This window comes from Macaca thibetana, chromosome 3, assembly GCF_024542745.1.
Source record: "Macaca thibetana thibetana isolate TM-01 chromosome 3, ASM2454274v1, whole genome shotgun sequence".
Lineage (NCBI taxonomy): Eukaryota > Metazoa > Chordata > Mammalia > Primates > Cercopithecidae > Macaca > Macaca thibetana.
In genome coordinates, this window is record NC_065580.1 from 164,458,818 (window position 1) to 164,474,252 (window position 15,435).

Here is a 15,435-nt window from a genome sequence, read left to right on the forward strand (position 1 = left end):
AAGGAGCCATCCTGGAATTAGAGACACCAAACCTGTGGCGCCTTGCTCTTCGACTTCCTGACCTTCAGAACAGTGAGAAATCAATGTCAGTTCCTTACAAATTACCCAGGCTCAGGTACGCTGTTATAGCAGCACAAAAAGGACTAAGACAGTGGAGCACACAAGGAAAGCAACTTTTTGTCTCCTGAAGAAACATGGTTTCTCCTCAAGGTATAGAAACCATGTCACGGGCAGTCATTCAAACACATTCATTTTGGCTACTCAACTGGTGTGTTTCACCAATCACCTGAATACCCAGATACTACTATGCTTGGAGTGGAAGCAAGGGATGGTGTGAGAAATAGAAAACTTCTTACATCATCACATTAGTTTTGCGTCTCCTATTTGGGCCTTAAGGAGAACTACACAGCATTAAAACTACTCCTATTTCTCCTTAGTTCTCCTAGCAAATTTATCTTTATCCATATTTCCTATGGTTGACAAAATCAAACAGACTTCCAACTTGCCAGCTGCTTTAAACTCCCTGCTTTAAATGTATTCATATGGAACTTGGAGGCATTAAAAAAAAATCCAAGGCCGAGTAATCCTGGTCAACTAGTTGTATATGTTAGGGGCCAGAGATGGTAAAGTAGAAGCTGCTTAGATGATTGAAAGCCATGCACAGTCTAAAACCATCACTGAAATATTAGTTTGACCTTCTCCTATACCAAATATTTCCCTAAATATGCCAACCACAAAAAGAATGACTTAAGCCACATCTCTCCCAATTCCTGGTACTATCTGGTAGAAGGAAGGAGTCAGTAAAGGCTGCCTAAAATAGCTCCAAGCAAGAATGACATGATTATCTATAACTGGAGAAGCAAACCATTAAAAAACACAAGGCGGTTACTGATGTTTCCTTCCTTGAGTACATTTTCTTTTTTCTTTTCTTTTTTATTTTTTTTGAGATGGAGTCCCACTCTGTTGCCCAGGCTAGAGTGCAGTGGCACGATCTCAGCTCACTGTAACCTCCGCCTCCTGGGTTCAAGCGATTCTTCTGCCTCAGCCTCCCAAGTAGCTGGGACTACAGGTGCGTGCCATCATGCTCAGCTGATTTTTGTATTATTAGTAGAGATGGGGTTTCGCCATATTGGCCAGGCTGGTCTTGAACTCCTGGTGATCCGCCCACCTCACCTCCCAAGGTGCTGGGATTACAGGCATGAGCCACCGCGCCCGGCCCTTTGAGTACATTTTCTAAGAAGTTGGTCATGACTTCAGATGTCTGCCTCAAAGAGATACTTGTGGTTTCTATTAAAGAACCCACCTTCCCTTTCTACAGGAGTATTTATGGGAGATGTAGGCCTGGAGGTTGGAATCCATCCTGGTTGTACTTTGCTATACTGAAGTAAGGAGTAAACCTACAAATAAATTCATACTGAAGTGCACAAAGGGGGCTCTACAATAGGTAGGAATTCTATTTAGTTTTGTTGGGTAACAAATCCTTTGAGAAGCAAATAATGGCTCACCTACAAAACTGGTGATCTGTATAAATTGGGATTTTTCATGGATCAGTTTTGCTTGGATTGAACTATATAATCACAAATATATTTACACCCAGAGAGAGAGAGAAACAGTGTGTGTTGAAACTGTATCATCTTAACATGTCTACAAAAGGCAATACCTGGAAGGTGGTGGGTGCCACACAGGTTAAGCTGTCTTCCCTCTGGGAGGCGGGCTTCTGGGAACTACACATTTGGTAATCTTGCCCATAAAATGCCGATTGGACACTTATCGTAGAATGCCGAGGGCACTGTAGATTCAAATAGTCCCCATCACAGGCATAGGTGGTGTGGTTTTGCAGGAGTTTGGTTAGGTAACCTGGAAAATATTCAGTCGGGTTACAAGAGGCCCAGGAACCCACCACTCCTCCATGGGTTTGGGGACAGGAGGAGGTTGGTTCCCTTGGGGAAGGGCTGTTCAGTCAACAACATGTGGGGTGGGGCCTCCCTAGCAGCTCTGGTGCAAAAGTCACCAAACCAGGCCCAGAGGTGGGGCACAGGAGCAAATGTCAGCTTTCATGTTGATACAGAAGTGGGGCAGGGGAGTGCTGGGTAGAGAAGGATGGGGTCCCTGGTGAGGGCTCCACCCTTGGGTTTGTGCCCATGGACCTTAGTGAGAACAGGCATTCCTGTTTCCATGTCCAAATGTTGCATTTTCCAAGACTACTCTGGCCTGCCATGACCCACCCCCATCCTGTGCCCATAAAAAACCCAAGACCCTAGTGGGCACAGACACAAGTGGCTGGACGTCAAGAGGAGCAGAAGAGCACACCGACAGATACCAGCAGATGCCGGCAGGCTTTTGACAGCGGGGCAACATGGAATTCAGTCAGGGGCAGTTGGAGGGAGAGTCTAGCTGCTGGAGTGGCCCAACTCTAGGCGAAGACCACCTTCCCACTCCATCCCCCTTCTGGCTCCCCATCCATCTGAGAGCCACCTCCTCCACTCAATAAAACCTCGCACTCATTCTCTAAGTCCACGTGTGATCTGATTTTTCAAGTACACTAAGGCAAGAATCCAGGATACAGAAAGCCCTCTGTCTTTGTAATAAGGCAGAGGGTCTAATTGAGCTGATTAACACAAGCTGCCTGCAGATCGCATAACTGAAGGAGACCGCTGTAACACATGCCTACTGGGGCTTCGGGAGCTGTAAACACTCAATGCTACATGCTGCTGTGGGGTCGGAGCCCAAAAATGCTCCCCACGACCTATCCGTCTGCATGTTCCATCTAGGGGTTTGAGCAGCAGGGTACTGAAGAAGCAAGCCATGTCCCTGTCACATGCCCTGCAAGGGGGATAAGGGAACTCCTCCTGTTTCAATGTCTGGGTCAGAAACCTTGGTCTGGGATGGCCTACTGAATGGTTTGGAGGGCTCTTTCCCCTTCAGGAAGCACTAAGGTATTGACCAGGAGCCAAAGAGTCCTGAAGCACCTTTATAAACCAGGAAAAAAATCGGGGTGAGTGTACCCTGGACGTGTGGATACCCGTCCTGAGGAAGGCTTACATTTGCTTATCTCCCACTAGTGAGGCCATGCCTTATTGGGATGAGAGGATGCAGTTTCATTTCAAGAAATCACTCTTAGCTCTGTCTTGGTGCTAGAGAGGAATGACAGGCAGGGTACCCTGTGCAGCAAAGGGGCCTGCTCCAAGGGCACGGTGTGGGGAAGTGATGGTGGGGCTCTGCTGTGGGTTGAATAGTGTCCCCTCAAATTCACATTCGTCAGGAACCTCAGAATGTGACATTTGGAAATGGGGTTGCAGATGTAATGAATTAAGTTGGCGATATACTGGAGTAAGGTGGGCCCTTAACACCATATGACTGGTGTCCTTATAAGAAGAAAAGAAGAGACACAGAGGAAAGACAGCCACGGGCAGCTGGAATGATGCATCTGAAGTCAAGGAATGCCGAGCGCTGCCGGCCACCACCCAAAGCTGGAAAAGGCCAGGAAGGAGCCTTCCCTAGAACCTTCAAAGGCAGCACAGCCCTGCCAACACCTGGATTCAGACTCTGGCCTCCAGAACTGTGAGAGGACGAATTTCTGTTGTTTTCAGCCACTCAAGCTTAGGAAATGGGTTGCAGCAGACACTGGAAATAAGACAGGCAGCCAGGCAGCCTCCTTGGAATTCCCAGGCAGCCTGCAGGAACCACACTGGGCCCTGGGCTCTGAGAAGCTCTAAGGCCCAGCAGGCGCAGGGGCCTAAACTATTTCTCGGCAAGGAGGAAGGAAGGTTCATCCAGAATGTAGATCCCCTTCCTCCTTCTTACACCTCACGAGGTCACGGCGAGGCGGCTGGGAGGAGAGCCAGGGACTTTTCACTGAGGTGTGTGGGAGAGAGCTTGGCAGCCCTTGGCCTCTGAAGGGAGGAGGTGGCGTGGAGGAGGGCAGCTTCGGAACTTCCCAATTCCTGCTCGATGACCTGTGTGTAAAGTATTCCTGTTTAGGTTTCAAAATCCTCTCAGAAATATAATTCTCGGAAAATCCAGGCGCCCAATCCAGCTCCCTGGGCTTCCCTGAAATCTGAAGTCAAAGGGGCTGAGCCAGCCTGCCCTGGGGTCCTCACACCCACCAGTCCAGAGTGCTCTCTAGAGGAAGGCTACAGACACTTTCTGGCACGCTCATCCAGACGTTAGCTGTCTTGTTGAAACTCCTTTTTTCACCCTTGAAAACCACTGGAAGAGTGGCCAAGAAACCAGCCATCCTGAGTAAGTTCACGTACAGAAGCAAAATCTAACATGAGTGGCAAAACGGACACTGGCACCAGGAGTGTGGGTCAGAGTCATGCCCCTTGGAACCACATCATCACTTGCACAGTGTACCCCCCAGGCACCAAGAGACCAGGCCGAGACCCCTCAGTGGCCCTGGGCCTCTCGTCAGTGTCTTCTTGCCTGGCACACAGGCAGGCTCTCATAAAACAATGAGTACTGAAAGTTCCAGCCTTCTTGGTGGGTTCTCAACACCCTGTCATGAGCCACACCCTGCCCCAGGGAACTTAGGGTCACCCTGATGCTACCCCTAGGCCAGTGCCCCTTCTGAAGTGCCCCAGGCTGGCACCCCCATACTTAGATCTCTTCAGCCTCCTCATGAAAACCTTCTTGTCCATCACCCCAGCATCCCTCAGACTATGCTAAATAAGCAGCTGACCACATGTCAAATCAATTTTCAGAGTGTGCCTTTGGTTTAATATTCACGGCTTATCCAAAAGACCGTGTCACTATCGCTAGATGAAAAAAAATGACAAAGCTCCGGAGAAGCAGAGCCACAAGATGGACGATACCTGGGTCCCAGGTTCATGAAAAGAGGAGCTGCCTGCTCCACAGACTATCACATGAGTGGGAATGAAACTTTTGCTGCGTTTAGACCATTACCTTTCTTCACTCTGTCACATCATCTATCCCCGCTAAATAGAACTTGACCTCTGCCAGACCATTTACATCAAGACCTGTATGTGCAGTGCAGTGGCCTGAGCCTTCAATCCATGCCCCACCTATCCAACCGGCCTTATCATATTCTTATTCTGAGAGTGGTATTCTGGGGGCAGAAGCTCAGTGCATAGAACTGACTAATGCAAGATCCTTCAGGCGCTTTGCACTTTGAAGTCTATCAGTCCTAGCACAATCCAAGTACAAAGAAGACACTTCAGCAGTGCAGCCTGCCCTACACTCAGTTCAATTCCTTCTTCAAAAACCTAGACCTGGCCAGGCGTGGTGGCTCACACCTGTAATCCCAACACTTTGGGAGGCCGAGGCAGGCAGATCACCTGAGGTCAGGAGTTCGATACCAGCCAGGTCAACATGGTGAAATTCCGTCTCTACAAAAAAGGCAAAAAATTAGCCGGGTGTGGTGGCACACCCCTGTAATCCCAGCTACTCTGGAGGCTGAGGTAGAGGAATTGCTTGAACCCTGGAGGTGGAGGCTGCAGTGAGCCGAGATCGTGCCACTGCACTCCAGCCACGGAGACAGAGCAAAACCCCATCTCAAAAAATAAATAAATAAATAAAAATTAAAAAAAGAAACCTAGGCCCACATTCAGACAATGGAATGTTACTTAGCACTAAAATGAAATGAGCTATCAAACCACAAAAAGACATGGAGAAACCTTAAATGCATATTCCTAAGTGAAAGAAACCAATCCGAAAAGGCTGTGTACTGTATGATTCCAACTATATGACATTCTGGGAAAAGCAAAACTATGGAGACAGCGAAAATATCCATGGTTGCCAGAGGTCAGGAGAAAGGAGGAATGAATTGGTGGAACACAGAGGATTTTTAGGGCAGTGAAACTACTCTGTGCGATACTACAATGGTGGACCCATGTCATTGTCCATAAGTCCAGACCCATGCAACGTACACCAAGAGTGAGCGCTAATGTAAACTATGGACTCTGGGTGATAGTGTGTGTCAGTGTAGGTTTATTGATTATGACAAATGTCCCACTCAGGTTTGATACTGCTAGTGGGGGAAGCTGTGCATGTGTGTGTGTGGTGAGGGGGAGTAGAGGTTGATGAAAACTCTGCACTTTCTGCTCCATTTTTTTTTTTTTCTGTTGTTGTTGTCTTACTCTGTCACCCAAGCAATCCCAGCCTCCCAAAGTGCTGGGATTACAGGTGTGAGCCACCGCGCCCAGCCTCTGCTCCATTTTTCTATGAACCTAGAACTTCTCTAAAAAATTAAGTTTATTTAGGGCGGGGCACAGTGACTCATGCCTGTAATCCCAGCACTTTGGGAGGCCCAGGCGGCGGATCACAAGGTCAGGAGATCGAGACCATCCTGGCTAACACAGTGAAACCCTGTCTCTACTAAAAATACAAAAAAAATTGGCCAGGCATGGTGGCGGGCGCCTGTAGTCCCAGCTACTCGGGAGGCTGAGGCAGGAGAATGGCGTGAACCCAGGAAGCGGAGCTTGCAGTGAGCTGAGATCGCGCCACTGCACTCCAGCCTGGGCAACAACAACAAAACTCTGTCACAAAAAAAATAAATAAATAAATAAAAGAAAAAAGAAAAGTGAGTGGAAGTTAAGAAAGTCAAAGATGGCTCATGTGGTAGGCAGAATAACGGTCCCCAAAGATGTCCACAGGCCTTAATCCCCAGGGCCGGTGATTACGTTACCAGACATTCATGATAAAAGGGACTTGGCAGATGTGATTAAGTTCAGGATTTTGAGTTGGGGAGATTATCCTAGATTATCTGGAAGGGGTTTATATAATCACAAGAGTTCTTAAAAGGAGGAAGGTGGCTGGGTGCAGTGGCTCACACCTGTAATCCCAGCACTTTGGGAGGCCGAGGTGGGTGGATCATCTGAGGTCAGGAGTTCGAGACCAGCCTGGCCAACATGGTGAAACCTCGTCTCTACTAAAAATATGAAAATAAACTGGGTGTGGTGGTGCATGCCTGTGATCCCTCCCTACTTGGGAGGCTGAGGCAGGAGAATCTCTTGAACTCGGGAGGTGGAGGTTGCAGTGAGCTGAGATAGCGCCATTGCACTCCAGCCTAGGCAACAAGAGAGAAACTCCATCTCAAAGAAAAAAAGGAGGAAGGCAAGAGAGTTAGAGTCAGAGAAAGGAGTTGTGACAATGGAAGCAGTAGTTGGAATGATGCAGCCATGAGCCCAAGAATGTAGGCAGTCTTTAGAACCGGGAAAAGGCAAGGAAATAGATTTTGCCCTGAAACCTCCAAAAGGAATGCAGCCATGCAGAAATCTTCATTGCAAACATCTGACTGCCAGAACGGTAAGAGAATAAATGTGTGCTGTTTTAAGTCACTGAGTTTGTGGCAACTTGTTACAGAAGCAATAGGAATACTAATGCAGTTTGTATAGATGACTGTTGCAACAGTGTGGTGAAGATGAGAGAAATAGAGCTGTAACTGTAAGAACTGATGTTCAGGGAGAGATTTTTAAATAATTGTGATTGAGTTACAGTTGAAAGAGGCTTGTGCATATATGTATGTGTATAGATAAATACATATGCAGATGACCCTTAGACCATATGTATTAGATTTCTTTCTCTACCCCCGCTGCCCCGAGACGGAGTCTCCCTTTGTCGCCCAGGCTGGAGTGCAGTGGCGCGATCTCCGTTCACTGCAACCTCCACCTCCTGGATTCAAGCAATTTTCCTGCCTCAGCCTCCAGAGTAGCTGGGATTACAGGTTCCCGCCACCATGCCCAGCTAATTTTTGTTTTTGGCCAGGCTGGTCTGGAACTCCTGACCTCAAGTGATCCACCCACCTCAGCCTCCCAAAGTGCTGGGATTACAGGCATGAGCCACTGCGCCCAGCTCATATGTATTAGATTTCTTACTGTGGGTTATGGTCTGACAAGTTTGAAGGGGGTTATTGTCAAAGACTGCTCAAAATGATGAACCGTGGGCTCCAAGCTAAATATAAGAAAGGAAATGAGCACAGAAGAGGGGAGGGGCCCAAGGGACCAGAGATCCTGCTGAGGACCAGCAAGATCAGAGTGAGGGAATCACACAGCAGGCTGGAAAGGCAGGAGGCTGTGCCCACGAGTTGTTTGAGGAGTGATTTCAAGGTGGATTTGCAGGTTATGGAAATGTCCAGGGGTGGCCACAGAAGGAGGTAGAAGAGGTTGATGGAGAGGGTTGCTGGAAACAAGGATGCCAGGACTGAGAGTGAAGATGCCCTGTGGACCAGGCGTCTCCCAGGATGAAGGTAGGAAGTGGGGTGGAGCAGGAGCCAGCTGCCGAGGTCGTCCTTAAACAAAAGGCAGATGACAGATGAGCTGCTCCTAATCTAACGCCCTTTCCGGCATGCTCCTTTCCCAGTCGGCAAGCTCATCATTTCAGTGTGCTGGGCAGAGTCATGCCACTGAGCTTTCCACACCTTGGTTTCTTGGCTGGTTCAAGAGAGATCCTTTTTAAAGAACAACTACTAATGCAGCTGTTTATTAACGATTCCCTCCGGGTAAAATTAGCCATCGTGTTGGATCAGTCAAAACTGCTTTATTTCTTAATAGTTTCAGCCAGAGCTTTTATAATCTAACTCTATTTGTGGGCAAGTATTAACTATCCTGAAAGATGGCAGATGGGCACACTCTGTTAAGAAATCAGTCCTGGAATCCAGTAGAGCCTGGAGATGCTCTGTTGATCCTTGTTAAACTGGTGAGGAGAGGAAATGGGAGGATGTAGACTCTTTTTCTTTTTTTTTTTTTTTTTCGAGACGGAGTCTCACTGTGTCACCCAGGTTGGAGTGCAGTGGCACAATCTCGGCTCACTGCAATCTCCACCTCCCAGGTTCAAGCGATTCTCCTGCCTCAGCCTCCCAAGTAGCTGGGACTACAGGCACGTGCCACTATGCCTGGCTAATTTTTTTTTTTTTTTCTGGTAGAGATGGGGGTTTCACCATGTTGGCCAGGCTGGTCTCGAACTCCTGACCTCAAGTGATCTGCCCGCCTTGGCCTCCTAAAGTGCTAGGATTACAGGCGTGAGCCACCGCACCCAGCCGGATGTAGACTTTTTTTTTGTCAGCTTCACATCGTTCAGGGATCTTGGTACAGCTCATGTGCAACTCCAAGATACTCTTCCCTGATGAATCCTCCCACGGTGTATCAGCAGAAACTCTTACGGCTACTGCCATGGCTAAAACCTTCCTCAAAGGAGTATCTGGAAAGGCCTGGGTTGAGCAAATCGTAGAACAGCTTAAACCAAAGTTCTAAGGTTTTCATTTTTTGAATCAGATCAAGAGTTCATGACATGAACCCCTGAGAGTGGTGGGAGCTCTCTTCTGTCTTCTGAAAGACACAGGGAAGTCCTTCTTTGGAGCGTCATCTTTATCACATTTACAATGAAAATCCATTAATATTCAAATAATCCACTGACTATAGAAAGACCGGTGTGATAGGAAAATAAATCTTGGGGCCCCATACTTACTAAGCCAAAGGGAAAAGTCAAGCTGGGAACTGGGTCACACAAACCTGCCTCCTACTTCGTTCCTAACTAAGACGGCTACAAAGATAAAAAGCTACATACATCCCTTACCTTTTACCCACAAGGAGATTCCTTACAGGCCCCAAGATCTTTGCTTGGAAACAGTTCTGTTGAATTTCACCCTGGCAATGTAAATTGATAGCTTATCCACAGATGCGGGACCGGACAGAACTCAAAGTCATCCTTCTACTCGCCTGAGACAAATGCATATCTGGTTGCTTCCCCTGCCCTATTGTTTACGTTATCTCGTGTAAAATTGCAGATTCACTTACCCAGATGAAGTGACAGCATGAATGACTATTTCCTCTACTCACCCTCATATGAAAATTGGATATTCCCCCAATATCCATCCTTTCCCCTTTAAATATTGAAGCCCTTAAAATTATCTTTGGAGAAAGGCATAGACCTGTCTCCCGGGTGGGTGTCCTTAACTTTGGCAGATAAACCCCCTAAAATGATTACAACTTGCCTCAGTCATTTTCATTGATTTATACTGGAATGATGTAAGTGATTTTCAAAGAATCATGGTACGTGTCCCAAAGTGTTCTACAGGAGTGTGATATTGTGAAATATATATTTGATCTTTCATGTGTTTCCTTCTATACAACTCCTAAAACCCTTAGAATCTCCAAAGTGATGTGTTTTTGTATGCTAATAAGTTGACTGATGGCTGGCAGCCCCTAGCTGGCTTCAGGATGGGGGCTGGTCCCTGGAAAGACCAAGGCAAGATTAGAGAGTTGGGACTTTGAGCCCACCCCCCAATTTCCAGGGAGAGGACAGGAACTGAAGGTTATGTTGGTCACTCATGGCCAGTGATTTAATCAATTGTGCCTATGTGATGATGCTTCTATAAAAATCCAAAAGAACTGGGTTTGGAGAGTTTCTGGATGGCAGAACACGTACAGGTTTCTGGGGAGCAGGGCACCCAGGCTGGGCATAGAAGCTCCTTACTCCTTCCCTCATCCCTTTCCCTATGTGTCTCGTCATCTGTATCCTTTGTAACAGCCTTTACAGTAAACTGATAAACATAAGTAAACTTCCCTAAAGTTTTTCTGTGAACCACTCCATATTGATGGAACCCAAGGAGGGGGTCACGGGAACCTCAGCTTGAAGCTGGTTGTTCAGAAGTTCTGGAGGCTCAGACTGTGACTACTGGGAAGAGGGGCAATAGTCTTGGGGACTGAGCCCTCAATCTGTGGGATATGATGCTATCTCCAGGTAGATGGTGTCAGAATTGAATTGGAGTATACCCAGCTGGTATTTGCTGCAGAATTGATTGTTTGTTTGTTGGTGGGGAGGAATCGCCAAACATTTGGTCACAAAAATATTCTGTGTTGATTGTTGTTGAGTGAAAGAATAGAGAAAGTACTTTGAGTTTTAGTGTGTGTGTGTCTGTGTGTGTGTGTTTTTTCACACAATTGATGTCAGAAGTGGGATCTGCTGGCCATGGCCCTGGCTCATAGAAACATGTGCTTTGGGAAGAGAAAAAATAAGAGGAAGGAGGATAAGGGATCTTTGATTCCTGGATGGTCGCATGGTCACCCATGGTACAAAGTCACAGCTGTACTGCACTCAGTTACTAAAGGTGAAAGTTACCACTGGAATTTGGAGATAGATCCAACTCTTGGGAAGTTGGTTCGCTGGATGTGCAAGGAAATGCAAACTAATAATAAAGAAGTGAAATATGCAATCTGTTGGTTATTGTTATGTGTAATAGCTAAAATAAAAATAAAAGAGAGTGCTAGGTCCAGCCTCAATGCTACACCAAGCTTAGATGTCAGTGAGTCTGAGCTTTGGCCACTAGTTTTGGAGCCATTCCTAACAACAGAAAATGCCTCTGAGACGTGTGGTTACCAAGAAGGTGGTCAATGTGGGGGAAGGGCAAAATCAAGAAACTACTGAAACCAAGGGGTAGAGTGTGAAGGAACTGTTTTATTTTGTGGTTCAGTATCATCAACTCCCTGAGGGACCTTTACTAAAATGGACTGTGAGAGTAACTAATTTAGGGGCAGCATCTTTGGTTTTACATGCTACAGAGGGGAAGCGCATGGTTAGGGTGATGCAGGATCCACAGCTCACTATGGAACAACCTCAGATGGCTATATACGATCTGGACATACAGCAGGTTATTCCTGAGGCAACAGCCAGCCTAGTAGACTGGATAAAAGTCACCATAAAGTTTGTTTACCCTGAGAAGGGGGACTGTCCAACTCCACCTATAAATGCCAAGTGGAGTGCCCAGGATGAAGCAGCTAATATGCTTTGTATGCAAGCCACGTGGGACTGGCTTTATGACAACTGGGATATCCACCCACTAAATATGCCTGTTACCCAGGTCATGGGAAATGCTGTGATTAAGGGGGCCCCATTTGCATGGACACCTCATGCAATCTCACTGCTGCAAAATCAAGCTATGGTCAGAGAAGCCTTATTGAATTTGCTATCTCAGCTTCCCCTCGTGGGCCTTATAGATGCTAATAAAAACATTAGGGCAATTAATAAAAGAATGCGGAAAAGCAGAGGACAGAGTCAAAGGACTCATCCCAGGAAGGTGGATGTATTTAAGCAGTTATTAAGAAGTAAAGAGATTAAAGAAAACATTAATAAAGCTAAAACGAAGAGGAAAAAGGGAAGCGCCATGGGACTCATCCCATCAGGCTGAAAATCTTCAGTGGTGCTTAGGAAATGAGAAGAATAGAATGGAAATTGATGAGGTGAAAACAAAGGTCTTAATATAACACTATTGAAGGTTGAGTGGACCAAAAAGAGCCCTTGCTGGCTACTAGCATTAAGGAGTTCCAAATGGGTTTGCTGTATTCACCCTAGTTTGGAGAAACTTTAAAAGTCATTAAGCAGAGATTACAATGAGAAAGCTGACCAGCAATTGCCTGGGCCAATGTTGAGGCAGGTTCATCAAGATAAAGATGGACAAAAGGGCCAAGGTTCCTTGGCTCAACCCTCTGCTGGCGACTGAAAGACTTTTGCACTGGCTGGTGGAAAAGAAAAGCTCCTGGGTCTAGAACTTAAAAATGTAAGGGTTGGTAGAATTATGCAAGTTGGTGTATTTGAACATGCTTCATATGAAATGGTTACATCTCTTTTACCTGATTATATTAGGGAATGGACTTTGTATCTGACTTGCCCTTCAAGCCATATTAATGGGACGTGAGATGGGAGCCAGTAAGATTGCCTCAGCCCACACAGTACAGAGTGGAAGCTGCTGAGCTGGGAGGGACATGTTCTCCATTCGATAACCCCTCTACAAAGCCTCTAATGCGGCATATGGCAAAAGCCTTTCACCGTCTCCCAGTGACGACTCCCAGCCCATAAAATGACCTTGACACCTGAAATACCCAATGCTGTCTCAGGTAATGTCATAGAAACACTCTCATGAGGCCAGGTGCGGTGGCTCACACCTGTAATCCCAGCATTTTAGGAGGCCGAGGCGGGCAGATCACTGAGATCAGGAGTTGGAGACCAGCCTGGCCAACGTGGTGAAACTCCATCTCTACTAAAAATACAGAAAATTAGCAGGGCATGATGGTAGATGCCTGTAATCCCAGCTACTCAGGAGGCTGAGGCAGGAGAATCGCTTGAACCCAGGAGGCAGAGGTTGCACTGAGCCGAGATGACACCACTGCACTCCAGCCTGGGTGACAGAGTAAGACTCTGTCTCAGAAAAACAAAAACAAAAACAAAAAAAACAAGACCCAAAATTGCCAGGTGTGGTGGCTGGCACACACAGACCTCTTGAGCCCAGGAACTTGAAGTTGCAGTGAGCTAAGATCACACCACTGCACTCCAGCCTGGATGACAGAGCAAGACTCCATCTCTAAAATGAGTAAATTAATAAAAATCCCAAGACTATGGCTCAGCCTGGGATTAGGGTGTGTGGCTGTGACAGCCACCTCTTGGAATTGGTGGCTTCATGTTTTGCTGTGAGGATTAAATGATATAATGGGCATAAGCATCTTTTTTTTTTCTTTACCATAAACCACTACACATCTCTAAGATATTACAATTATAGTGTAAGGGTTGTGTTTGTTTGTTTGGTTTTTGAGACGGAGTTTCACTCTTCTTGCCCATGCTGGAGTGCAATTGTGCAATCTTGGCTCACTACAACTTCCACCTCCTGGGTTCAAGAGATTCTTCTGCCTCAGCTTCACAAGTAGCTGGGAGTTACAGTGCTTGCCACAATGCCTGGCTAATATTTTTTGTATTTTTAGTAGAGACTGGGTTTCACCGTGTTGGTCAGGCTGATCTCCAACTCCTGACCTCAGGTGATCCACCTGCCTAGGCCTCCCAAAGTGCTGGGATTGCAGGCATGAGCCACTGTACCCTGCCATGTACTGTAAATCTTGAAGAACACTAATTAACATAGAGCTTCCATTGGTACAATGCTGAACAACCCAGCTCTAATCAAATTACATTCGCAGCCAGCCCTCTCAGCTCTGAGCACCTTGATGTAAGGTAGACAGCTCAGAGACCAGTACATAGCCCCGTGACTGCCCTCAGTCCAGACACGTCCCCGCTGAGCCTGGAGGAAAAGGGAACCCTCCCTCCCCACCCTTCCTCCCTCCCATCCCTCCCTTCTTCCCTCCCTCCCTCCCTTCCTTCCCTCCTTCCTTCCTAATAATTAAGATCTAAAAAGTTACTAGTATTTAGAAGAGGCCAAACAAGCTGTACATTCTTCTTCTCTTTCTTTTCTGAAGCCAGAGGCTTCCAATGAAGTCTGAGTTTCCTGAGGGCTGACGTTGCCTGAGTCACTCTGAGCGCAGGATATAAGAACCTCAGTCACTGGCCCCACATTGGTGTGCTAAAGACCCCTAATCTCCAGGGGCCAATTTCACAATCTTACTTCTGGGAAGAGAAAGGAATTCAATTGCTACGTCCTTGCCTTCCCTTTTTTTTTTTTTTTTTAATAGCGTGCCACCCTCCACTTGATAATGCTTTAGATGAAAGACCACACCCTTGTATTCCCAAATACTGAAAGGTGTTTTTACCTGTTTGAAAGTCCTTTTCTAGAAAAAGATGTTCTTTTCTTTTGTGTTTGTGAATGCATTTAGAGAACTGGCAACGGCATGGGGTTGGGGGGTGGGGAGCCATGAGTCAGGGGTCCTGAGGGTACAGGAAAGAGCCCATGAACAAGGGCTCAGGACTGGGCACTACACACCCAGGGGCATCAAGATCAAAAGGTGAAGTTAGGTCTGAGTTTAAGTCCTTCCTCTAGTCCCAGGTGTGAGAATAGGAAGGTGAACCTGGAGGTTCATTGTGAAGAGAACTAGAGCCACCAGCCTGTTTTTTAGATATTTGGAGGGTTCCCAAGTTAGGGATGACCAAGGATAGCTGTGACCACTCTTAAGTGATGAGCTCAGATCCTAGTCCTGAAACAAACCACAGAGGAGAGAAGGTGAACTGAGAGTCCAGACAAGGCAGAGACAATATGTTTTCTTCCTGAGCACACGGGAGTAGTATATTTCCCAGCCCGCCCTGCCCCAATCTCTCCTTGCAGTACAGTGGGCCAGTGGAAAATTCTGGGCAATGGAAAGAGGGCAGAAATGATGCTTGCCACTTGAAGATCTGGCCCTTGAGACCCCTTGTGACCTCCACTCCCTCTCTCTCCCGTTTGCTGTCACAAGTGGACGACAGAGGGGACAAGGACAGACTCTGAGGCCCCAGAAGACGGGGAGGCACAGGATGGAAGAAACCTCATTCTGGGCTACACCTGGACTTTGAATTCTTGTAGTTGACATTGGTTTCTGATAGTCACCCAATTATCTCCCATCTTGTCACTTTTTCTCACTTCTTTTCCCTTTCTGTACACCAACCCTCTGATTCATCAAGCCCCATAGTTTTCCCCCATATATTCACACTATTTTAAGTGGATTTTCCTATGTAGTTGCCCATATGTATATTTATATGTATGGATTTCAGATTTTTGTGGCTGTCTCGGCA

General features: G+C 46.8%; 1 protein-coding gene across 7 annotated transcripts in view; it reads right to left on the reverse strand.

The window, feature by feature from the left end:
• Positions 1-15,435, reverse strand: part of EVA1C (eva-1 homolog C) — a 105,578-nt gene that overhangs the window by 60,988 nt on the left and 29,155 nt on the right. For 6 of the 7 annotated variants that reach the window (XM_050786030.1, XM_050786031.1, XM_050786036.1 and 3 more), the window contains one exon: positions 1,661-1,857. The exons of the other annotated variant lie outside the window; for it this stretch is intronic. In XM_050786030.1, coding sequence (XP_050641987.1) covers positions 1,661-1,857 — 197 coding nt within the window. The remainder of the gene's footprint in view (positions 1-1,660; positions 1,858-15,435) is intronic. 7 annotated transcript variants of the gene reach the window in all.